Source organism: Acanthochromis polyacanthus, chromosome 7, assembly GCF_021347895.1.
Source record: "Acanthochromis polyacanthus isolate Apoly-LR-REF ecotype Palm Island chromosome 7, KAUST_Apoly_ChrSc, whole genome shotgun sequence".
Taxonomy (NCBI): domain Eukaryota; kingdom Metazoa; phylum Chordata; class Actinopteri; family Pomacentridae; genus Acanthochromis; species Acanthochromis polyacanthus.
Genome location: NC_067119.1, coordinates 11,899,042 through 11,923,191, shown reverse-complemented (window position 1 = coordinate 11,923,191; position 24,150 = coordinate 11,899,042). Strand labels below are relative to the sequence as shown.

Below are 24,150 nucleotides of genomic sequence, written 5' to 3'. Positions count from 1 at the left end.
GGCAACAGTCCACAGAGTACAGTGTGTGTGAATTGCATGAACATCTGTGCCTTAATGTCCTTGGCGTTAGCACCTCGCGCACCGATAAAGGCATGTGGGTGTAAACGGCACGCTCTTGTGTGTCTGCATGCTTATTGTTGCCAGTACAGGCAGTCAGTTATGTAGTCGTGGTGCGTTCAAGGACTGCACCTTTTGTTAGAGGTGATGGGACTGAATACACTGATCAGATGGAGCCAAGTGTTGGTTCAGCTATCAGTGCCATCGATTACTTTTTTTAAATTTTTGCTTCTGAGGTTTTTGCTTCTGAGGAAAGGTGTATTTAAAGTTCTCACAAATGTTTTTTCCTTTTTAAATGGCCTTAAATGGAATCGTGTTATCAAATTTTGATTGGAAAAACCCGAGGGATGAATTCCAAACAAGGTCGAGTTTTCAACTGACCTTTACAATTAATCACCTGTTGCAGTAAAAAGTGCACCGCAGCTTGTTTGTGTGATCACTGCTGCGACGGCGCTCAGGCTTCTCTCTTTTTGTACTTTTTGTCCTGGTTTTTGTCAGCAGTAAACAAGCTTTACAGCTGCAGTCAGCCTCCCTTTGTTACTGCTGGGATGCTCTTTTAAAAGCTCAGAATACAGTGTACAGTCGGGCCTTCCATGCTGTGTCGGCTGCACAATAAGAGACAAATTGAGTTGAACAGGGTGAGAGATGGATGACACCAAATGACTTCGAACCAGATTTCGGGTTTTTGTGCAGAAACCGTTTGTGTGTGTGTTGGTGAGAGAACAAAGCTGAGAAACAAAGGGAATAAAACACAGAATTTCAAAACGGCAGACGCATCTCTTCTTGTTTTTTTTCCATTCTTTTTTCTGATAAAGTTTGGAGGTAAATCTGATTGTGCTTTGCTGTGTGTGCTTTGAACCAAATGAAAAGACAAACTCTTCTTTAGTGAGGCAATTTCAAAATTTTCATTCAAGTAAATGCCTGGTAACCTTCTGAACCCTAAGCAGTTTCTGTTCAGTTTCTGCTCCTGTCATATTTTTACTCACTGTGAGAACATTTTTCACTTCAACATAAAGTCCTGCACCTTTATGGAAACGGCACAACTGTGACTGTTAGTAGAGGAAACTCAGAAATGTCCACTGTGCAGTGCAACACCGTTAGAATCGTGACAATAATAAAGAACATTATTGTAATTAATTCATTTAACTAAGTGCAATTATTTTATTTTTAAATAATTAACATGTACAACATTTTTTCAAATATTCACAGGTGCTACGAATCATGGAAAAAATTGTTAGCTCTACATTCTAAAGATATTTTGGTGTGTACATTTTTAATCTGTAATGCTTGTTTCCTTCCTGCTCAGTGCAAACACGGCCTGCAGTTCAGCCCAGTTCAACCAAAAAGTGCCAGAATTTTTGTCATGTGACTGTTTGTTGCACCGGAGTTACAATAAATAGCTTGTTGGTTACGGTGAGGAGCGCAGAATTTTTAGCTTTTTACAAAATCTGATTAAAATAAAGTTGAAGAACTGTCAGAAAGTTGAAAATCTAAGAATTATTTTCTGTTTTTGCAGTTTCTGGCTCTCATAAAGATGTATGTTTTTTTTTTTTTAGTTCATATGCACTTAAAACCTGATTGAGTTACTATCTATCACTAAATGAGGCAGCACAGTGCTGATTGTGCCCATGACCCACTGATGAAATTCAATTAAAATGTAATTGCATTTACAGTGTTATGAACTGGGTGTTTGTGGTGATGTTTGTTGGGCTTGTTACATCACCCTGCAGTTATCTTTCTGCCAGAGAGGAAAGGCAGAAATAATGCAAAGGACTCGCACTTGAACTCACCTTATGTGGAGCTGTACTGTTTTCCCACTCCATTTTTTTTCTTATCTTCTAAGACTTTTGGTCTAGGGGCTAAGTGACAATCTCACACACTGTCTCAGGGTTCAAAAACACACCTGCACTTACCGCTTATTGCCATGTATGTCATCAAGGAGAGCAAACGGAGATCTTCTACTGCCACTTTGCCTGCTTTCCAAATTGCATACTTTATACTTTAAGTGCGTACAGCTGCGCTCACAGTGTATGCACCGTTTCATGCAGTGTGCATACAGTTGGGACATGCTTCTTTCTTAGCTCAGCTTTGTTTCTACTCTTGCAAGACACTGACATATGTGACATAACTGCACAGAGGATTGTGGGTGTGAATGCCCAGAAAAGCACGCTGGCTTGCAAAATCCAACCAGATGTAATCAGACATCTTGGTATTTTTGGCACGCTAGATTTGGCATACAATGCAGTGAGACATACTGCATCTATTTCTGGTATATGGTATAGTATGGTAGCATGAATATTGGGCCCTTTGAGGGAAGACAACTAGAAGGAAGACAGGCAAGGTTAAGATTTTTGAGCAGCAGCTGAAACTCCCTCATTATCAGCCGGCAGGTGACCTTGAATACAAACCCTCCGACTGCTTGGGGGCGGCTCAGTGGCCAACAGGTCAGACTGTGATTGAACTGAGCAGCTTCCAGGTGTGTGTCCAGTAGCTGTGTGATCAGGGAAATCCTAAAAAAAAGTCTTTTTTTTTTTACATAAATATAGTTTTAAAAGATACATAGTAAAACTACACAGTGAAAGCACATAATAATGATGGTGTGCAATGTTGAAAATGGCTGCAGGGTAGAAAGAAGCAATTGCTGAATTGATATTTTTTAAAGCCTGTGCTGCACCCATGCAAGCCGTGACTTTGGGTGCCCAATGGTATAATTATTAACAGCAGAATCTTGGCCAACCTAGAACTCCGTCCCTCTGATCACTAGAGAGACACAGGCTGTTTGTAAAATTGAAAAGGGAAAAAAAAACACTGGAGGATACAGATATCATTATCAGGACTTGTAGAATCAATTTGAAATGAGAGGCAAATATAATTATGATGCGAATGAAAACCCTCACCCGTCTCTCACACACACACACACACACACACCGCAGAGTTCTTCACATTCACGGTGCTTGTACTGCCGCCGGCGCCTTCATTTGTCTCTGCAGCAAAATTAATTTGCTTTGATGTTTGTGAAAGAGCTAATTTGCAGGCTAATTAATCTAATCAGTCTGCAAAGAGGGCGAGAGAGAGAAAGAGTGAGAGGCTCGGCTCGCTGCGTCTCACCCGAGAAGAGACACACACCTGTACACACACACACTGAAATTATTTGCACATACGCAGTACTAAAATGTAAACAGGTACAAGTGCTGCCAAACCACACACACATACACACACACTGAACATCACTCCTCCCCCACAGAATCTTTGTCATCAACACTTGCAGCACGGCAAAGGGCAGCGGAAAGGTTACAAGCGTGAGTTAGTGGAAAGGTCGAGCTAAAGGTCCTGCTTTATTTTTTCTTCCCTCTGTCCGTCGTCTGCCGGCTGAGGAGCGCCTCCCAATGAGAGCGAGATCAGCAGAGACAGGCGGAGCAAGAGGGGAAATGTTTAGTTGACCTTATTTTGATCTTTTGCTTCTCAAAGAAGATTAATCCTTCGGTAACGGTATTTAAAAGGATGCCATATTTGATTAAGAAAGAGAGACATCAGCGGAGCTGCTCCGCCTGATGCCCTGACGATGTAGTCAAGCTGTCAAGGATGCAGCGCTGCTTTGTTATTGCGCGATACAGTAAAAATAAAATGGTTTTGACAAGCAGAAGAGTTTTTTTTTAATGGAAATCTAGCAGTGGAGTGGATCTTTGCCTTTCTGTTTGCACTGATGTCTGGCTGCACACTTGGTGCCAGATTTCTCCCAGTTTAGCTCAAAGCAGAAGTCTTGACATATTCCAAAAAAAAATACGAATAAAAGAAAAATATCACAAAATTATAGCTTACACTTTGCTTTTCACCCTTTTCAGAAAAATATAAGAAATTCATCCCGGTCTATCATTTTCTTTAGCAGCTAGTTTCGCCTCTCCCTCGGTGCAGCTTCCAGCATCTTTGTGTTTTTATAATGTGTCCATTTACAGTTAAAGGCACTTTGGGGATCTAATTAGGTTGGGAAGCTATTAGTGGACCCTTTATACTACTGCTCATTAAAGGGCTGCTTCAGCCAAATGGCAATAAAATGTATGTATAGCATATATATCGGACAAATCTTTACTTATGGCAGACAGTTTGGGGTTTTTTCGCTCAGTTTTTTAATGGATTTCTGCTTTTTGACACAAAACAATGGAAATGAATTGAAGTTTGTATTCAGGTTACATCAAAATAAAAAAAACTGAAACCTAAAAAATGCGTCAGAGATTACCCGAAAAGCTTTGTGAACACTGCTGTGAACTGACATTAGGTCTATTTTTATTTTGATAGAAAGTGTCTAAAAGATCATGTATTCGACAGGTTTCTGGCCAGTCTGTTTTTGTTTGTCCTTCTATCATCTGATGCTTTTTGCCAGTTTGTGCCTAATATATTTCAGTACAGAGAAATCTATGTTCTTTTGTTAAATATGTGTCTGTTGCTTCTTCCAGAGCTCATCTGTGTCTCCATCGGCCAGTTTCCGGACTGGAGAGAAGCACCGGAGTTCGAGCGATTACTCCTCCGACAGCAAGAAACAGAAGACGGATGATAAGGAGTTGACCTCCACACGCTATGTGAGTGAAAATGCTGAACCTTTTGTGAAACTTAATATTTTGGAAGGGAAGATAAGGGAAACGGAGGATTCAGTTATTCAGATCGCAGGTAATCACATGGTCTCTGTGTTGCCATAACCGCACCTTTTGTCTTCTTTGAGTCTGAGCTCAAAAGTTCGGGATTTTAGTGCTGATTTTTATTATACGATCCACACAGCTGGCGATAGAAACATGACACGGAAAGGTCTGTGTTCAGCTTTGAACCCTGTGTGTTGCAGTTTATGGCTTGTGTCAGGCTTTTTGACAACTGAAGGAAATGAAAGCTTACAGAGGAATCTTTAAAAATTGTTTGTGGTTGTCTTCCGTGGTGGTAATTAAATCCTTGATGAAACTTTTATTTAAATTAGTTTAATGAGGTGTTGAACTGGATCTGGAACTGATCTGTGTGTTTTTGTGGGTGATTCTTTTGTGCTACACAAGTGGAAACAAACGTTTTCAAGCTCTTAATGCTTCTGTTATATCCAACGCACAATTTCTAGTTGTCTTTGCAGTTTCTGTGCATACTAGAGACTAATTAGACATATAATTTGAGTCTGCCTAACAAATAAATGACTTTTTTTTCTTGACTGTAACATGACATAAAAAATCAAATATGTTCTTTCTTTTCTTTTTTTCCGCTGTAGGAAAGTGATGGAGAGAAGAGTGATGACAACCTGGTTGTTGATGTCTCCAATGAGGTACGAAACGTAGGCCAGTGTGGCATCTTCTGAAAAATAAATTCATTTTTCTCTCTCATCTTCACTTGTTCCTCTCTCACTGCAGGATCCAGCGTCTCCTCGAGGAAGTCCCGCCCACTCGCCTCGGGAGAACGGGTTGGACAAGAGTCGCCTGCTGAAGAAAGATGCGCCCCTGAGTCCTTCCTCCATCGCCTCCTCCAGCAGCACACCTTCATCCAAGTCCAAAGAGATTAATTTGGTGAGTCATTTGGGTAATTATAGCCTTCTGATCTTCTTTTTCATTATTTCACAGGGTGGTTTTCTATTTTTAGACCTCCTGTTAAATGTAAGAACGATAAGAAATCATTGGGAGTATGGTATGGAAAAGAATAATGGTTCAATGTAAAAAAATAAAGGACAAATCAGAGTGAAAAGCTTGATTTATTTGATATAATATCAATTCCGTGAGTCAGAAACCCATTCGAAGCATGTTTCTGTATTATTTAAATGATTCTGTTCTGCTTTTAAGTTTAAAAATAGTATGTTTAAGCTCTAAAACCCTTCTGTATGTCCACAGATATGTGCAAAGATTACTTTGCTATATTGTGTTGTAGAATGAAAAGTCCACAACTCCTGTGTCCAAGTCCAGCACCCCGACGTCTCGCTCTGAAGCCCCGACACCCAGCAGCACCACCACCCCGGGCCTGAGGTCTGCACCCAGTAAACCGACAGGAGTGGAGACGCTGGGTGAGCAACAAAACAGAAGATAAAACTTCTGAAATGCAAAGAGAATGTAAAACTTCACTGCATGAATCAGCGAGAATGTGGATCTGAATTAGCATGAAGCTAAAGTAGATGAATTTGAAAATGGAAAAACATATTACCAGGTCTAATATTCATGATTTTAGTGCCAATTTTTTACCATACAATCCACACAGCTGATGATAGACAAAGAGAGAGAAACACAACAAGGCAAAGGACTATATTTAGCTTTGAACCCAGCATGTTTCAGTTTAAGGCCTCTCAGCCCTTTTGACGACTGACAAAAATGAAAACTTACGGAGGAATTATTAACAATAATTTACAGTTTTCTAACGTGGGTCTGATTGATTTAAATTTTTCTTAAATGTTAGTTTTGTAAAGTGCTGAACTGGATGTGTCAATGATCTGTGTTTTTATAGATGATGTTTTTCCTGCCACACAAGTGGAAACAAGTTCTCAAGACCTTCATACATCCATTATTTCTGATACAACACAATATCTAGGTGCCTTTGCAATTTATGTCCATTCAAGATAAGCACCGTATTCTGGCGTAGGCAGAATTAGACCTATGACTTCTTGTTTTCATTAGCATGCAGAAAAGTATTGTTCAAGACCGTGCTACTTTGAGACAGAACATTAGAATATTTTACATGTAATCACTGATTGGACTGTGAAAACTTGAAAACATTCCCACACAGTAGAAGGCAGCACTGTAACCTTTTAATGCAAATGACACGACTTCTGCCTCTCTTGTCTCGTAGCTCCTGGTCTTCGCACACCGCTGGCAGTGCCCTGCTCATACCCGGGTCCATTCGGGATGGTTCCTCACCCGGGTATAAACGGGGAGCTCGGTGGAGCCGGAGCAGCCTACAGCGGCCTCCATAACATCTCCCCACAGATGAGCGCAGTCGCTGCTGCTGCTGTGGCGGCTTACGGACGCACACAAGTGGTAACCGAACACTCGCAGACACAGAAACACTAAATGTGTAAACACTAATACCTGCATATTGTGTCAGTATTCCCAAAATTACCTTCAAGGACCGGTTAAAAAAAAAAATGTATCCACCAGTAACAGCGACACATCTTGTGAAGCGACTGTAATCGTTTGACAGTTGCTACAAGTCATTCTATTTAGAAAAGGGAATTTTTTCAGTATTTGAAGGTGCTAGTATGATCATAAGAAGTGTACAATTGTCAAAAACAATTATACAAATGAAAAAATGTGCCTTAAGTGATGGTATTACTTTATCAAGTAGACGGCTAGATAATGATTTGCAGGTTAAAACATCTAGAAAAAGTTAAAAACAAGCTAAATTTGATGGAAAAGAAGTGTTTTTTAGACATCTGTGGGATAATTACACCACTTTATCACCTCTTTTCCAATTAAAAAATGCTGAAATCTGTTATGAATTTAAATGCTGTTGATGCTGCTGTTTGATATACTGCATGTAATGTAAGTGCTTTAACTTGGATGTGTTTTATTACCAAATCAGTGCTTGCAGACTGCTGGCTTTGTACTTTAGTACCTATAAGTCTATAAATGTCTTCCATCCCTGTTAGGTCTTGTTTTCCTGCCCCACCAGCACCACTTGTCTTTCCTCTTCTGACTTCTAACTGAGACGTCTCAGTTCTAGTTGTTTGAGCAGTTGTGTGTTTGCTCTAAACTGCTGTCAAACCGTGTCACCCTCTCGTGTCCTGTAGGTGGGATTTGATCCTCACCACCACATACGTGTCCCCGGCCTCCCTCCCAACCTGTCGGGCATTCCTGGTGGAAAACCGTATGTTTCCCCTCCTCACTCACAAATAGCACTTTTCCCTGCACCTCGTCCTCTCTGTTCTCCCTGTTCCTTATCCTGCCTCCCCACATGACCCCTTTTCCTTTCCTCCAGAGCCTACTCCTTTCATGTGAGCGCCGACGGTCAGATGCAGCCCGTGCCTTTTCCTCCGGACGCGCTGATTGGCCCCGGCATCCCGCGCCACGCTCGGCAAATCAATACTCTGAGCCACGGGGAGGTGGTGTGCGCTGTTACCATCAGTAACCCGACGCGTCATGTCTACACCGGCGGCAAGGGCTGTGTCAAGGTGTGGGACATCAGTCACCCGGGCAACAAGACCCCCGTATCCCAGCTGGACTGCCTTGTGAGTGCAACACGTTGGTCCTTATTATTATAATACTGCACGAGGAGATGATTGCTGCTTGCAGCCACTGCTTTCTGCATGGATGCTTTTTAATAACTTGGCTGTGTCTGTCACATCAGAACAGAGATAACTACATCCGTTCCTGTCGGCTACTCCCGGATGGACGGACTCTCATTGTCGGAGGCGAGGCGAGTACTTTGTCCATCTGGGATTTGGCGACACCGACTCCTCGGATCAAAGCCGAACTAACTTCATCAGCGCCTGCTTGTTACGCTCTAGCCATCAGCCCCGACTCCAAAGTCTGCTTCTCCTGCTGCTCCGACGGAAACATAGCCGTGTGGGATCTCCACAACCAGACTCTGGTCAGGTATGGAGCTCAGTTTGTACAGAACAATACATCAAATGTATCAGCCTGAGAGGATTAAACTAAAACTGGCTACATCAGCCATAGCCATCCAACCATGAGCTTAAACAAGTTCTCAAACTGTCATATGTTCTCCTTGATTGGCTCATGTTTTTTTCAAAAATATGAAAAGCACAATGTTGTTTTTGTTTACTGTATTATGCATTCTCTCTATGCAGGCAGTAGATTCTGTTACTTAATCACTGTTAATCAATCAATGGTTTGTACTCTACACCGTATAAAAAGAAATGTAAAAAAACAAAAACAAAGCAATAAAATAATGTAATATAACTATCTCTTAAAAATACAATCATTTTCCAAAATAAAACACTCCTTCTAGCCTGAATTCTACATGAGGTCATATGTACTTTGTGGCTTTTCTGTGTTTGTTGAAAGTTATTTACATGTTAAAAACGATCAATTTTCCGTCATTACTAGTTATTTTTTATGAAATAATTTCAAGTAAAAATCTTGTAAAAAATGTCAAAATACTGCAGTTAGGGTCATATTTAAATTTTGATTTCCAACTGGAAGAATCAATTGTGAATTGTAGGTCATATGAAGTGTAACGTGAGTTTTTAGGTTTAACTGTACATAAACATTTTTCAGGTCTTATCAAAAAGTATCTCCACTTTTAAAATGAATGGATTTGCCTTTGAGATATAGTGAAACCACTATTATTAAACCAATAACTGATTATTACAGCAACAATATACAGTTAAATTAAACCATATCATGTACATTATTATTAATTACATAAAGCGGAGCAAAAAAATGTGTTAATAGATTTTTATGTTAGAAAATTATGCTTACCTACAATATTTATTTGTTTACCTATAAATAGTCAAACCACCATTATTAAGCAAGTATTTATAGTTATAATTCAAATAATAAACAGTTCATTTTAGATCATATTGAGTATGATATGAGTTTTTACTCAACTTTACATAAAAATAGAGTATTTTTAATAGATTACATTAGACATGTAACTTGACCCTTAACATTACAGACTTTCTTTTTCCAGTGTAGACGCATTTCTTGTGCCTCCAGAATTATTGCAAATTTAGATGTAAGCTGGGATTAGTTTCTGCCGCTGCTGATTTAGTCCAACTTCAACCACAAATCTTGCGACTCGATGCCTATGTACGGCAAATTCAAATATCCCTTCTTTACTTTTGCCATCTTGAAAGTGTCTGCAGCCCCCAAGACATGATACAAATGTTCATATGTGTTCTTTGAATTTTGTAAGCGTTGTTATTGAGCCATTGTTGTTTGTCTATTTGCGTTTTTCTGCAGGCAGTTCCAGGGCCACACTGACGGAGCCAGCTGTATAGACATCTCTAATGACGGGACCAAGCTGTGGACTGGAGGTCTAGATAACACCGTCCGCTCCTGGGACCTGAGGGAGGGACGACAACTCCAACAGCACGACTTCACCTCCCAGGTACGCAAGAAAATCACAGAAATGTATCTATACACCTTCAAATAGCTTTTGTTTGACCTGTTATTGTAACCATGTGGATGCTAAACGTGTGCAAGGATCGCAGTTTGTGCAGCACAGTGGAATTTGTTCAGTCCTGTGGGAATTCGCGGTCTTCCAAGTAATGTGATCACAAAGCTTGGTTTTGCACAAATGTCTGTTATTATTATTTAGTGGCTAAGTTGGAGTGAAATGTCACAGATTGATGAAAATTGTGCATCACGGGACAAGTCACTGCCATTTGCAGTTTGTGTGATTACTGTCTCGGGTTTTGATTGATTGCAGTAATTTACAAGCTCAGTTCAGAACATTTAACCCACACTAAAGGCCAGAGTGAGCTCTCTTTTTTTGGCCAGTCTTCATATACTTTTAACACAAAATAATACTTGTGGTGAGGATTTAGTTTTTTTCCAGGTGAGGAGAAAGGCAGCAATAATAGACCATTACTGCAATTTTCCTGAATACACCCATTTCACAACCTCAGCGTGCACACAAGGAGGCAAGTGTGCATTAAAGGGAGCTCAGAGAGGGCAGGCCAGACGGGGAGGGAGATGGCGTTCTTTTGCTTTCCAGGAATAACTGGTCTCACCCACGTCCTGCCTCTGCTCCTCAACAAGTTCAGCAAAAAGAAAATACTGTAAATACTCCTTTAGAAACTGAAACATCTTTTTAGACAAAGAAAAATGTAAGTGACTGAAGTGTTTTTGGTGCGGAAAAGCTTTCATACAGATGTTAAGATTAAAGTGAGTCCACAGACAAACTGTCTTCATGCTGTCAAAAATCCTTTACTCCAATATTAAACGTGATCATGTGCATTTTTCATATGGGCGATGTATCGGCCATAAACATGACTCTGTTGGGTTTGGTTGCAGATCTTCTCACTGGGATACTGTCCAACAGGCGAGTGGCTCGCAGTAGGGATGGAGAACAGTAATGTGGAGGTTCTGCATGTCACCAAACCTGACAAGTACCAGCTCCACCTGCACGAAAGCTGCGTGCTGTCGCTCAGATTCGCTCACTGTGGTAAGAAGCAACAAATGTCTTGAGATGATTCAGTTTTCTGATATGTTTCTTACAGAATTTTAAAAGGAAAAGAAAAGAAAGTCAGTGAGTATAGAGCGCCTCTAAACAGTGTTTATCCTCTTTGAAGTTTTTCCCTTAGTGGATATTCTACATTGAATCAATTTAAATCTGGCTTTTTTGACAAGAATTTACACCAAATGTCAAAATGAAAACAGATTTCTACAAAGTAATGTCGATGAGGTAAAAATCTAAAATGTAAAATAAATGATTATGTTTTTAAAGTGTCTCACCTATTTCAACGCAGCTGCAGCCTATTGGTGCTAAAAGTCAAACAATAAGAGAAACAGAGATCATCTAAATGCAGTGATTGTGTCTCAAGTGAGCCGTATAAAGACACCTGTATGTGGAAGGTTTCTTTTATCTTCATGGTGTAGCTGCAGCCTGAATCTGTTCTTCAGGCTGTAACTACACCATGAAGATAAAAGAAAACCGCAAGCAAGTCTGTCCAGACAAGCACAAATCAGGAGATGGATGCAAGAAAATATCCAAGCCACTGAAGATCTCTTGGAGTACAGTTAAATACAGGCAAACCTGACCATGCAAGATAAGGATTAATGAGAGATCACCAAGACACCTATGACTTCTCGAAAGAGTTACATGTTTCAGCAGCTGAGATGAGAGAGTCTGTACACACAACTGTTGCTGTGGTTCTTCACCATCTTTGTGTGAGAGTGACAGAGAGAAAGCCACAGCTGAAAAATAATAAACCTCTATCATTATTCTGACTGCTCACTAGAGGTCACCAGAAAGTATGTGGGAGACTGAAGTCATCTGGAAGAGGGTTCTTTGTAGCCTGGCCGCGCTAGACAACCCACGGCAACGAATTTAATTCTCTGCCAGGGTGGGTCGAGTTACCCTCCATAAGGCTTGAGGATGGATGCTCCTAAAACTGGCCGGACGAATCACCATGAAGTGTAGAGTCAGAAGGCGGGCGTAACTAAGTGATGACAGAGGCGCAACGATTCTGACAGAAACAACCGGAAACAACTAGCCTAGCCGTGCTAGACAACCCACGGCAACGAATTTAATTCTCTGCCAGGGTTGACAACAAAAACAACAACAGTCGTTGAGCTCCATTAGCACCGACTGAATAATCTTTCTGTTAACATGTCTGTAATATACTTGAGCTTCACCCATTGACTGTATAAATAAGGCTTCACCGAACTACCGCATCCCCTGATTTCCGGCGCTCTAGGAGCCTATTCGTTGCGCTGATTGGTTGTATACCTACCTGATTGCTGCAGAGGGATTTGATAGACAACCTTTTAGCCCGCCTCCCTCCCTGTTGAGTGTGCCTAGACCCTTGCGTTTTCAGAGCATGGGTCTAGTGCGGCTAGGCTAGGTTCTTTGGTCTGATGAGATCGAATTTGAGCTTTTTTGGCCATCAGATGAGACGCTACTCATGGAAGACACCTGACTGTGAAGCATGGTGGTGGCAGCATTATAACTTCCTGGAGGGCAACCTCATGCAGTCGCCAACAAAACTGAAGACGTTTTGTTTTCCAGCAAAACAGTGACCCAAAGCATAAAGCCAAAGCTGTACAGAAGTGGTTTAAAGACAGCAAGGGGAAGTCAGAGCACAGATCTCAGTCCAATTAATAATTTATGGCTGGATTTGAAAAGGGCTCTTCAGTCATGATCCGTGTGCGACCTTACACAACTTAAGCGGTTTTGCAAAGAAGAATGGGGTAAAACTGCAGCATCTAGATGTGCAAGACTGATAAAGACATATTCATTCAGGCTCAATACTGTAATTGCAGCCAAAGATCCAACTACCAAAAGCTGACTTGAAGGGGGTGTATTTTGTGATTTATGTTTTTAATTAATTACTTTGTACAAATCTGTTTTCATTTCATCTTTTTTGTACACATAAAAAAACAGATTACACTGACTGTGTTTCTTTGTGAAAAAGCAACAAAAGGGGAAAATTTACAAGGCGGTGAACACTTTTTATAGACACTGTATATCCATACTCTCCATACATTACCGGAAGGTGTTGGTTATTTATATATCTTCCATATTAACATGCTCTGTTCATACTGCTCATACTGCCTGTGCGATATGTCTCTTAGCACATTAATACATTTCTCAATGCATTGCATTTTTACTACTTCTTAACAGTTCTGCTTTGATGGTAAACTGCTTTTGGTTGCCTTTGCACTGTACTTTGTGCAGTGACAGTCAAGCTGAATCTAATCTATCTAATATATATATAATTTGAGGGAATTACTTTTCAAATTATGTGAATTGATGAGAAGCGTTAATGACTTGCTTCACTATTAAGCATGTTAAGTGATATATTGTAGAGAATATTGTAATTTGCGGGGGTGTTATGGTACTACATGGTAGGTAATGAATAGAGTAATGTGACTAGAAGTGGTAACTGTTAGAATTAACAGCTGAATTAGCAACGTCTACATGGGAAACATTTTTAAAATTTTTCTTGACGTGGCCTCAAGTAGCTGGTTATCTTCTGCAGGGAAGTGGTTTGTGAGCACAGGAAAAGACAATCTGCTGAATGCATGGAGAACCCCGTATGGAGCGAGCATTTTCCAGGTAAGTGCAGAACAGCATGCTGCAAGAATGTAAGCATGAGAGGCCAAACACAGCGCGATCTAATAGCAGGAAGGTTGCAGATTTTATTGATATGTCTTTGAGAATGCTATCCACCCCTTTTCTGCTTAATGAATGTAAACTTTTATATGAAAACAGTCAATAAAAACAGTTATTTATAGAATGTATAGAACGTGACATTACTGTACATACAAGGACACAAATGTTAGAACATCAAGCCTCTATCAAGGTCTCGAAGAAGAAAACGCAAGTGTGTGTGTGTGCCCACGCTTTACTTTAGAGATATTGTGGCTTGGACAAGTAATTCAATTGGTTTATAGAAAAATTGCTCTGTCAAACATACATTGTCACAAGCTTGACCTCCATCCTTGTCGACTCCTTTTTTCTTACATTTTCACACATCTTTTCTTCCCCTTGCAGTCAAAGGAGTCGTCCTCAGTGCTGAGCTGCGACATCTCCATAGACGATAAGTACATTGTGACAGGCTCAGGAGATAAGAAAGCAACTGTCTACGAGGTCATCTACTAGAAGAGCTTTGGTCATTAAGCTGCAAGGCCATCCTTCCATCCAGGTCTGACGTCTCCATCACCTATGTCCAATTTTGAACGTGTATAAAAATCGATTTGAATGGAACAAACCAAACACTCTCTTGGACCGTGACCTTTCTTTGACCTACCCAGCTGGTCGTGGAACAAGTGGAACTAAGCACAGAGATTTTTTTTGTTCTTTTATTTTTAAGTGGCTTTTTTGTTATTGTGAGGATGAATGAATGTCCATGTGCACTGAATCTCAAGCGAATGCTGCTGTCTGGATAACATTCCTTCATGTAAAAATCGTTTGCAAGCCTCTGATATATTTGCTTTTATGCAACGTGATGGTGCACATTGGATAAAAGTACAATATTGTACTTTGTGTGGACCTGAAAGCCTAAAAAGTGTTTGAACTAGCTGACAGATCAGGGTTTAATCATTCTTGGACGACTCCTGAATGTCCCTGTAGAGAACTGCACAGAATATATAAAAATGATGCCGTTAACTAAGTGTTAATATACAGATCACAGCAGAAAAAGTGGCAGCAGTTTCCTCTTTAAACTTTTTGCCATTTTTGTTTCGACTGCTGATTTCTGAGCTGTTAATTGCAACTTGCAGACATCTTGCATTGATTTGTGAAAATACAGGATACACAGCAGTAGCAATTATGCACATATGAATGTTTTTTTAAGCAAATGTGTCAGAGGTTTCATTCATGAACAAAACTGAAGTGTTTTTTTAATGAGTTCATTCTTAATTTGCCTTGTCTTTACATGCAGTATATTCCTCATACCACATGTTCCTTTTTTAAACTATTAAGGCATTTTGTTTGTTTGCTTGTTTTGGAATATTTGTCTCAAAAAGCCTTCCATCAAAAATTAATTGAATTACTGATGCATGCTGAGTGGAGCTTTATGTAGAACCCATCCAGAAAGGGTTGCTTAATATCCTCCAAGGACTGACAAACAGAGGCTGAATGATTAACAGCACAGTCCAATTGTCCTTCAAGCAATAGACTGGAATAGTTTGTTAGGAAACATGCTTCTTTTTTTACAGGGAGAATAACCATCAATAACACTCGTTTCTAAGTGCTAAATAAGAGGTTGGAGGCAGGATGCAATTAGATTAGCTTAGCATTAAGGCCGGTCACAGAGGTTGCTCTGTCCAGAAATAAAGCATGCCTACGAGACGATTGTTGTCCCGGCGAGGTTACCAGGCAACCGGAGAAACTCTGGGAAGTCTCAAGTAGAACCACAACTTGTCACAGTGTCACAGATTAATCAAACAAGCTTATTAAATAGTTAACTATGTAAGTGCTGTGATGCAGATAGAGGCTGACAGTTTCTCTCTGTTTCCAATCTTTATGCTAAACTAGGCTAACCAGCTGCTGCCTTTAGTTTCATATTTAACGGAGTGTGGTATGATCTTCTAAGGTATAGTTCTGTAGGAAAGCCAAAAAAGGATATTTCAAACCATTTCTTCAAATGCAGCTTGTGCTCATTACCTCCAACATTTTTCTACCTGTGTTCCTTAAATTATTTTATTAGTTTTTGTCATTTTCTCGTGTAATTCAACTTCTGTGTGAGCTCAGTGTGCAAATGTGTGTGTGTGTATGTTTGGACCCTGTCTGCACTGAACAAACTAACCAGTTTCTCCTCGGTGCCCTCACTACTGACTGACCTTTGCACTTGGTTCTGTCCCTCAGTTTGGACTCCTCTGGATGCTCGCTGGATTCTGTCTGACAGATTTCAGCAGAACTGATTTATCTGTGTTTGGAGGTCACCCACCCCTCAATTTCCTGCTTGGATTTTCTGTTAAGACTTTCGGGCATTTATCTGAAAAACAAGTGGACAGTGATATGGCCATGATTTCTCTCGGATTTACTTCTGTTGGCTTGTAGAAATAACACAGTGCCTTTATGCCGCTACGCTTCTGGCCCCATTTTGTCATGCTGAGTGTTCGACGACACGCAGAGCTGAAATGTGACAGACTCCGCTACTGGAGAGATTTTTAAAATTTGCTGTTTTTGAGTGTACATCTTCCAACATGTAAGGGTGAATTTATAAAAATAAAAAAAACTCGGCAAAGAAAGAAAAGGTAACCCCAGGTTAACCATTTTAGTGTCCACTTTGAAATGATCAGGACCAAATTTCTCATTATTCTGACTGCTTTGCTGGATGCATGCATGTTAAATATACAGTTTCTTGCAGTTTTAGTTGGATTTTTTCAGACATGGTGAAGTCAATCACAAGTGAAAGACTTGTTATTCTTTTTAAATAGACTTTTGCAGTATGTTTTTTTTGCTTTGTAACATTGTTCTTGTTGCTGCTACAACTGTCCTGCATAATTCACACCCTTATTACACTAATCTACACAAAGACATTCACGTACAAAAACAGTGTACCGATAGAAATAGTAGACTTATGCTTCTCCTAGACAATAACCCTATCAATACATGTCCAAATTTGATGTCAAATATCACTAATTGTACCTTGAACAACAAATTTAAAGGTGTTCACTACACTTAACCATGAAGCGGCTAATTTTTTGAACAGTAATCATTTTTAATTGTGTGCCTAAACCAAAACTCTTCATTTAGCCACTATCAATAATTCCTGTTTGTTTAAACTTCTTTCAGACCAGATTTGCAACTTAAAATTTTAATTCTAGGCCTATTAAGTCCAAAAAATGATATTCAGACGGCAGAATAAGAAAGAAAAGCATCTACCTCCAAACAATGTGAAGGTTGATGTAGCGCCTAGGCACGAAACTGAACCTCATGGACATGTTACTGTCATATTACCAGATGGAATCACCTTTTTCCATTAGAAATAGATGTGATGTAGCCCATGTCAAAGACTCCTCTTTTTTTTTTTACTTTCTTTCATAGTAGCCCTGTCTCGCAGTGATGCCTATTGTAAAAATAACCAAATTGACAAACCAAAAACTCAGTTAAACCATGTATCTCCTTGGTTTAGTTTTCAAACTGGTAAAGAGAGAAGTGCTCATGCTCTGCATTAACCTGCCTGGGATCTACCCTCCTGTCTTATGTTTCTGTAAGGTCTTAATACTTAAATATAGATCTAAAGAACTGGTAGAAAAAAGCTCAGCTTTTCAGAGCCTGGGAAAGTCTCCTGCAAGTATTAACTCATCTCAAAGTTTTTCTCAAAGTGCCTCCTTAAGCTCTTTGCAGAAAATCAATATACATCAAATCTGTTAAGTCTTGATACCATCTTGCACTGGAACGAAAGGTGTTTTTTTTTAAAGGAGAAGAAAGCTAAGTAATGGTGTTTTTAAAATTTTCTTTGCAGTATTTGGCGTTTTTGGGGAATGTAACGAGACGGAGCTTTCAGGTTGATGACTAGAGATGTTTCTGTAAATCTACGACACACTATATACAAGCATGTATGTGATAGTTGAACAAAGTGTCGTGAAAACTGCACTGGTGTGAAGGCAAATGGAAGTTTTATGGTGTCGTCACCTCTGCAGGAGAAAAGCTCTACCGGGTTGAGACCATATGAAACATAATTTAGTGTTGTTACAGATATTTTTGTGATTTATTTTTTTTTCCTGACAGCCACACACAGAGACATTGTACATTCTGAAGGACGGGTCTTAATAGTAGTTTGTTTTTTCACAGTGTTTGCCTTATCTTGTGTTTATTTCTCTCTCTCTCTCTCTCTAAATCTGAAACATTTCTGTTTGCTGCAGTCAGATATGCTTTCAAATTAACACGACAATTCATTCACTCTGCTGTGCTTTCTGCTCTGGCATGAGTCTCAACAATCTGGTGGCACCTTCTTGAACTGTATCTACTCTGCAATCTTCATCTGGAAAAATAGGAAACCACAACTGGCGCTCATGTCGAATCTGAATGTTACTCGTCTCATCTGATTGCTACAAGTTAGGTGGCTAACATGACCTGACGCAGAAATGATGTTACGTACAACACCGATGTGTAGAGCATTTAGCTTGACTGAGCTCATGAAGGTATTATAACTTCACTGTAAACATGTAATTATTCGAGCTTACAGCAGAAAGAAACCTGTTGCTAGTTGAGCTTTTTCATTCAATACAAAATGCCTTTGCGCTCTTTTTTCTAGTCTGTGGTTGATTTTATTAAATTATTGTGTGGAAGTATTTCGTGTGAGCCTCATTCACTCTTCTAACAATCTGTGAGAGTTTGACTGACTTCCATGTCCATGTGGTGGGGTTTTGGTATGTTTGAAGGCACGTAATGAGTGGAATAAGCAGTCGACACCGTGGCAGAGCATTTCCACCTTGAAACTATAGTGTACTGATGACCATCTAAAAAACACAGTCAGACTTCTGGGTTTTCATATGTAACAAACCTAAAGACCCAGTTCTAGTAACTTCATTATTATTCTTGTTCAGAATCAATTTCTGGTTCTAAACTCCAATATTACACCTTGACATTGTGCAGTAGTTTTACAGTGTTGGAGCAGACTCATAAGTGAGCTGGTGTGCTCGAGCTGCAATGAGTGGAAAGAGCTGATGGGGGGGGAAAGGAGCCTGGGATTTCAAGGAGGTGCAAATTCTAGAGGAAATAATGGTTTAGAGTTACATATCAAGCTTTTTCATGTGCAGGAAAGGGATTCTAATGGGAAAAAACTTCTAAATATGCAACTGTGCTACAAAAGAATAGAAAAAGGGGCATAATTCTCATTGTATGGCAAACGCAAAGCCTTATACTGTCCACAAAAACCTAATGTTTGAAGCAATTTTCTCAAAATGAAATTTCTCTCGTATTCTGTCTACATTACGAAGTTGTTGTTTTTTTTTGGTTTGTTCATTTATCATAGCATGAGTTATAGAACATTTTCCTGAAAACTTGGTTATTGTGGATTGTTTTTTCTGTCTGTGGACAGTAGAGAAAAATAGACATCTACCATCCCCCGTGATGAATTTTTAGAGGTTAAATCAACATCCAAACACACCCATTTGTTGTCCTGTTGCGTTACAAAACCATAGTAAATGTTTCATATTAAAGCAAAGTTCTGCAGCAATGATTCTGTGCCCAGAAGTTAAAGCAGCGCAGGTCAGTATTCTGTAGGTGGGTGTGCGTCAAAGAAGGATTTTCTGTATTTCTGAAGGCTATCCATGGTATTTGATGGTGTGTAACAGAAATTAAAAAAAAAAAACACGAGTGAGTGTGGGTGATGAACACAGAATAACCTATACTCAGCGACAGCAGATCCATTCCCTCCTGCAGAAAGATATTAAATGCTCATGACAGATCACTTGACTTGTCCGCTGTTCTCCACATATTTCTCAATTCACACATTTGTGAATGGCAACCTGTTAATGGCCTCATTATCATCCGACCTCTTTTCTGTGCATGCCCAGGGCTTTAATATCATAATGGTTTCCCTGACAGTGTAATATTACTGCAAAACTAGTATGCTGAGAAGCTACAGGCAGGCGTTTATTTTGCAATAAAGCTTATTCTATTGAGTGCTGGCTATTTGCCCTTGAATGAAACTTACAGAACTGTCTTGTGGAAAAGCTACCAGAACAACACTTTCTACCTTTTTGTATAGACGCACAAACCTACTCCTGAAATTCTCAAGATTCTCTCTTTTCCTAAGCAGAAAGCAGGAATTTGGTTGAATAAACTGGTCAAGAAAAGTATCCACATTGGAAATTAGATGTGAAAATACTAATATTGCAGTAAATGATCAAGTAGTTCACTATGAAGTATAGTGTGACAATTTTTTATTTGCCAGTGACAGCTTAGGGTTTTTACCCGTGTGCAGGCATATTAAGTGAGCTGTGAGAAACAAGGGTTTAGAGTGTTTTAGTGTGGCATTTTAGTGCAAGCTGACAGGTCATCGCCAGTCTCTGTCTAACCTCCGATTGTGAATGTGCTGTGTTCATGCAGAGCACATCGCTGGACTGCTAAAGTGGATTAAGTGATCTAAGTGAGGGCTGTGGAGGAGGATGCTCCACCATTACAGTGAATGATACTCCTGTTACAGCTCTCCAACCAGCACTCCAAACAGCCAAAAGTGGGAGAGAAGGAGGAAAGGTGGGGATGCAATGTGGGAATGAGCCACCCTACTTCAACATTTTATATTAAGAGCACTTGCAGCATGCAAATTGCCCACTTTCCTGACAGACATAGAAGCTGGATTAAACAAACAGGCCACACAAAAGCAAGATGGCGTTTCATGTGTTTCCTCGCGTTTCTGGTAAATTAGGCTCAAAAAGCTGCAAAAATAGCATCTATATGTACGTCACAACAAGACAGCACGTTCGGATATTTAGAGTATGTCAGTTCGTAACCATTCCTGTCACATTTATTGTACTTCCAAAAACCTCTGTGATTGTGTTAGTGACCTCACAGTCTGCTGGCATAATGTTTGCAAAGTGCCACTTTACAGAACCATTACAATACTCTACTAACTTCAGAGCGCTGTCAGAATCGCTCTTAATTAATTCACTGTTTTACAGCACTGACGGCACACTCTGGAGACTCTGGAGGAGGATTATGGATGCAGCAGAGTGAATATTTACTGCAGCTCCAAACAAAGTATGGGAGGGTCTCCTTTAGAGAACAGCTCACTGCAAAAGCAATTAGCAAGACTACGAGTCTGCAGCAGCTCTGTAGTATACAGCAGTTCGTTTGGCTGAATGATGTCATCAAAATAACGCAAATATGCTGATGTTTCCCAGGCTCGCCATCTTTGTTTCATGAGATTTAAATACTAAGATTTGAGAATTACAAGTCGATGCAAAGTACTGCTGAAGCTGATGGGAACATTTGCAAATCAAAGTACTGATGAGATTGAAATATTACTCATTATTGGTGCTATAGAGGTAAGTTATGATGTAACTAAATTCACAATTCTTTCTGAGGAATCAAAGAAGTCAAATTTAGGTTATAGCACTCAAGGAAAAGTCAGGATATCACCATCGTCATCAATGTCTGTGCAGAATTTCGTGGTTATTCAATTCTAAGTGGGAAATTTCAGTCTGGATCAAATTGGCAGGGTGGCTAACTGCCTGGCAGACTTTGCCATCACTCAAGCCAGAGTAAGCGCAGGCAAAAGCGTAAAACATCAAGGTCTCTGTTTGCACATTTGCCAAAACAACAAAGAATTATGTCACTGAGTGTGCAAACTGCCACACAAAACCACAAACAGCACAAAAGTCTTTCAGCAATCAGTGAAATGAATCCACCTATACAGTAGCCTTTAACTTAAACCATGTTGGATAGTATTTCATTATTAACTATTAATCAGGAAAAAATGATTTGGTATTTTCACTGTGTTTGTCAACCAAAGACTGAATAAAATTCTTGCTTGTCTAGCGCATCAGTTCGTATGGTTATTTTGTTTTTTTAACAGAACTTCAACACCTGGTCTGAGGACTTTATGTTACGTTACGTTACTGTAGAACATCATTTCTCTCCACTGACTGTACCAGTCCTCTACATCAGCTGAACTTCAAATCATTTAAAAACATTGTTTTTCATGCACTTGTTAATTTTGAGAGTTTGGGCTGATTTGCTTCCAAAACATGTCTTCTTTCAGAAAAAAAGTCCCAAAACACCCATTTAGGTGTTAAATTTACTACCTTCAGTCAGTTGGAAATCTATGCATATGAATTCATCTTTAATTATTTGGTATTTGCATATTTGAGCAGTAAATCTTAGAAAACATATCTATCAGCTTCAAAGTGTTATCTCATTTAAATGTTTTGTTGTTTACATGTAAATAATGGTTTCCAATGAATATGTACAGTATTTTATAATTTATATCTTTAAAGGCTATTGTCTCAAATTGAGCTTTAGTAGCCTTTACATACATCAAATGTTCCAATTTTGCTCTACATTTTGAACATTTATCATTTGTAGCATGACTTGTACAACATTTTGTACCTAAAAACATAGTGAACATTGATTTCTCTCTGGCTGTTGATAGTAGGGAAAAATAAGTATCTGATATTTCCTGTGTAAAAACACTAATACCTTAACAAAATTAAGCCCGACTTAATTCAGTGTTAATTGTATGCACATATTTAATTAAGTAAATTTGCATATTTAAACATACATTTTCAGAGACCTTGCACCTGTCTAAATGTAAATAATCAGCTGGGGAAGCTTAACTGTGATATCTAAGACTATTTTCAACATACCTGCCTGTAGCGTTTTGTCTTTGATGGAATACACAAGAAGACACACAGTGCACAAAGTGACAAGTACCTCTGGAAATGTTGGGAGTTTTCACTTAAACAGATGAATTGCTCCAACATGCAGTGAACAATAATGGGGTGGCTTAAACTCTTTAGTAAGCCATGGTTGTGAACAAGATCACACTGTAGGCAGCTTGATAATAATAACTCCTGCCTAGCTCAAGACTTCATCTTATACCTCAGGATGATAGAATGCCTGCTCTCAGATGGTAATAAAGTTGTAGAAACTTACAGGATTTGTCCACAGAGAGTAGAACTAAATAAAGGAGTGACTAGAGAGGAACGCAATAACTCAGTGTGGAATTTTATCGCATGGCATTAGAAGAAGCGAGTTTTGTCACAGTGTGAGCTCTTCTGCCTGAATGTTTGAATTTATGGGACTCAGACAGGGTGAGACCTCTGAAATAAACTAGCGTGAGAGGAGAATCTTTGGTATTTAGAGAGACAGATTATGCCGCGTATTCAGGGTGTACTTTTTAATTGGATTATATCACAGCTGTAAATCTTATCATATTCTTTTCTTATGCCCTTGTACTGCTTTTGACAAAATCTGTCCTTGTCCTATCTGACTTACTAATTTCCATCCTCTCCCATTTGTCACCTTGCCAGCACCCTCACATCTGCGAAAAAGATTGGATGAAGGGGGGTAGGGGACATAGGAGGGTGTGTGTGTGTGTGTGGGGGTGTGTGGGGGTGTGTGTGTGTGTGGGGGGGGCACGTCCACCAGCTTATGCGGCGAAGTAAATTTGACAGTGATCCTGTAATGAGATGAAAGATTTGTAAGGAGCTTTATACTTTGGAGCGATTCAAAGGGACATTTCTCGCAACAGCTGATGCTGCTAACAATTTCCTGCCCTGTTGCAGGGTGGACTGATGATTAATTCATGTCTCCGCCGTCTTAACGAGGTTGTGCCCGTTAGTGGGCGGGAAGGGGGTGGGGGTGGGGGTGGAGGGAGGTTAAGGGGGAGGAGGAGGAGGTGGGGGTGTGCACTCTGCAGCGCTTTGATATCCTACATTCAAGGCTGTGTCACACATTAATGACTTCTTTGAGCTGTGAAACGAGCATCATTATCTCTTTCCAAAAAGGGAAGGATGAGCGATTTCAGCTCGGCTTGTATAAAGACAGGGGAGGAATCAGTCACCGTGTGTTCGTGTGTGTGTGTGTGTGTGTGAGTGTGTGTGTGTGTGTGTGTGTGTGTGTGTGTGTGTGTGTGTGTGTGTGTGTGTGTGTGTGTGTGTGTGTGTGTGTGTGTGTGTAAGTGGGTGAGTGACACTTGAGCACTGCAAGCTACACCTGCAGGCGAGGATGGAAGAAGCGTCTTCTTGCTGCATGCCGTTCAACATAAACTAATAACTCTTTTTTGTTGGAACAGATTTAAGTGAATTACTGAATTCTTACAGTGCAGCTTGACCACAGTTCATTTATTTAAACTGGGTTAACTTGCATCCTTCTTGAAGGACGTCCACCCACAATCCACCCACGTGCATTTTCTCTCGCCTGATTTGACCTCTGCTGAGCGACATGTGGGAGTGTACACATCGGACTATAGTGACCTTATTATCAATTGTCTAAGCATTTACATCTTTGTCATTTTTATGCTAATGAGTTGATGCACTTTAATTCCAGTGTAGTCCA

The 24,150-nt window shown here is 39.9% G+C and overlaps 1 protein-coding gene across 3 annotated transcripts in view; it reads left to right on the top strand.

The window, feature by feature from the left end:
• Positions 1–18,437, top strand: part of LOC110953893 (transducin-like enhancer protein 4) — a 45,970-nt gene extending 27,533 nt beyond the window's left edge. For all 3 annotated transcript variants that reach the window (XM_051950916.1, XM_051950915.1, XM_051950917.1), the window contains exons 9-20: positions 4,509–4,631; positions 5,294–5,347; positions 5,433–5,585; positions 5,941–6,073; positions 6,850–7,037; positions 7,790–7,866; positions 7,978–8,227; positions 8,347–8,594; positions 9,927–10,074; positions 10,983–11,133; positions 13,673–13,749; positions 14,188–18,437. In XM_051950916.1, the coding sequence (XP_051806876.1) occupies positions 4,509–4,631; positions 5,294–5,347; positions 5,433–5,585; positions 5,941–6,073; positions 6,850–7,037; positions 7,790–7,866; positions 7,978–8,227; positions 8,347–8,594; positions 9,927–10,074; positions 10,983–11,133; positions 13,673–13,749; positions 14,188–14,295 (1,710 nt within the window). In that variant the 3' untranslated portion in view covers positions 14,296–18,437. The remainder of the gene's footprint in view (positions 1–4,508; positions 4,632–5,293; positions 5,348–5,432; positions 5,586–5,940; positions 6,074–6,849; positions 7,038–7,789; positions 7,867–7,977; positions 8,228–8,346; positions 8,595–9,926; positions 10,075–10,982; positions 11,134–13,672; positions 13,750–14,187) is intronic.
• The last annotated feature ends 5,713 nt before the right edge of the window (positions 18,438–24,150 follow it).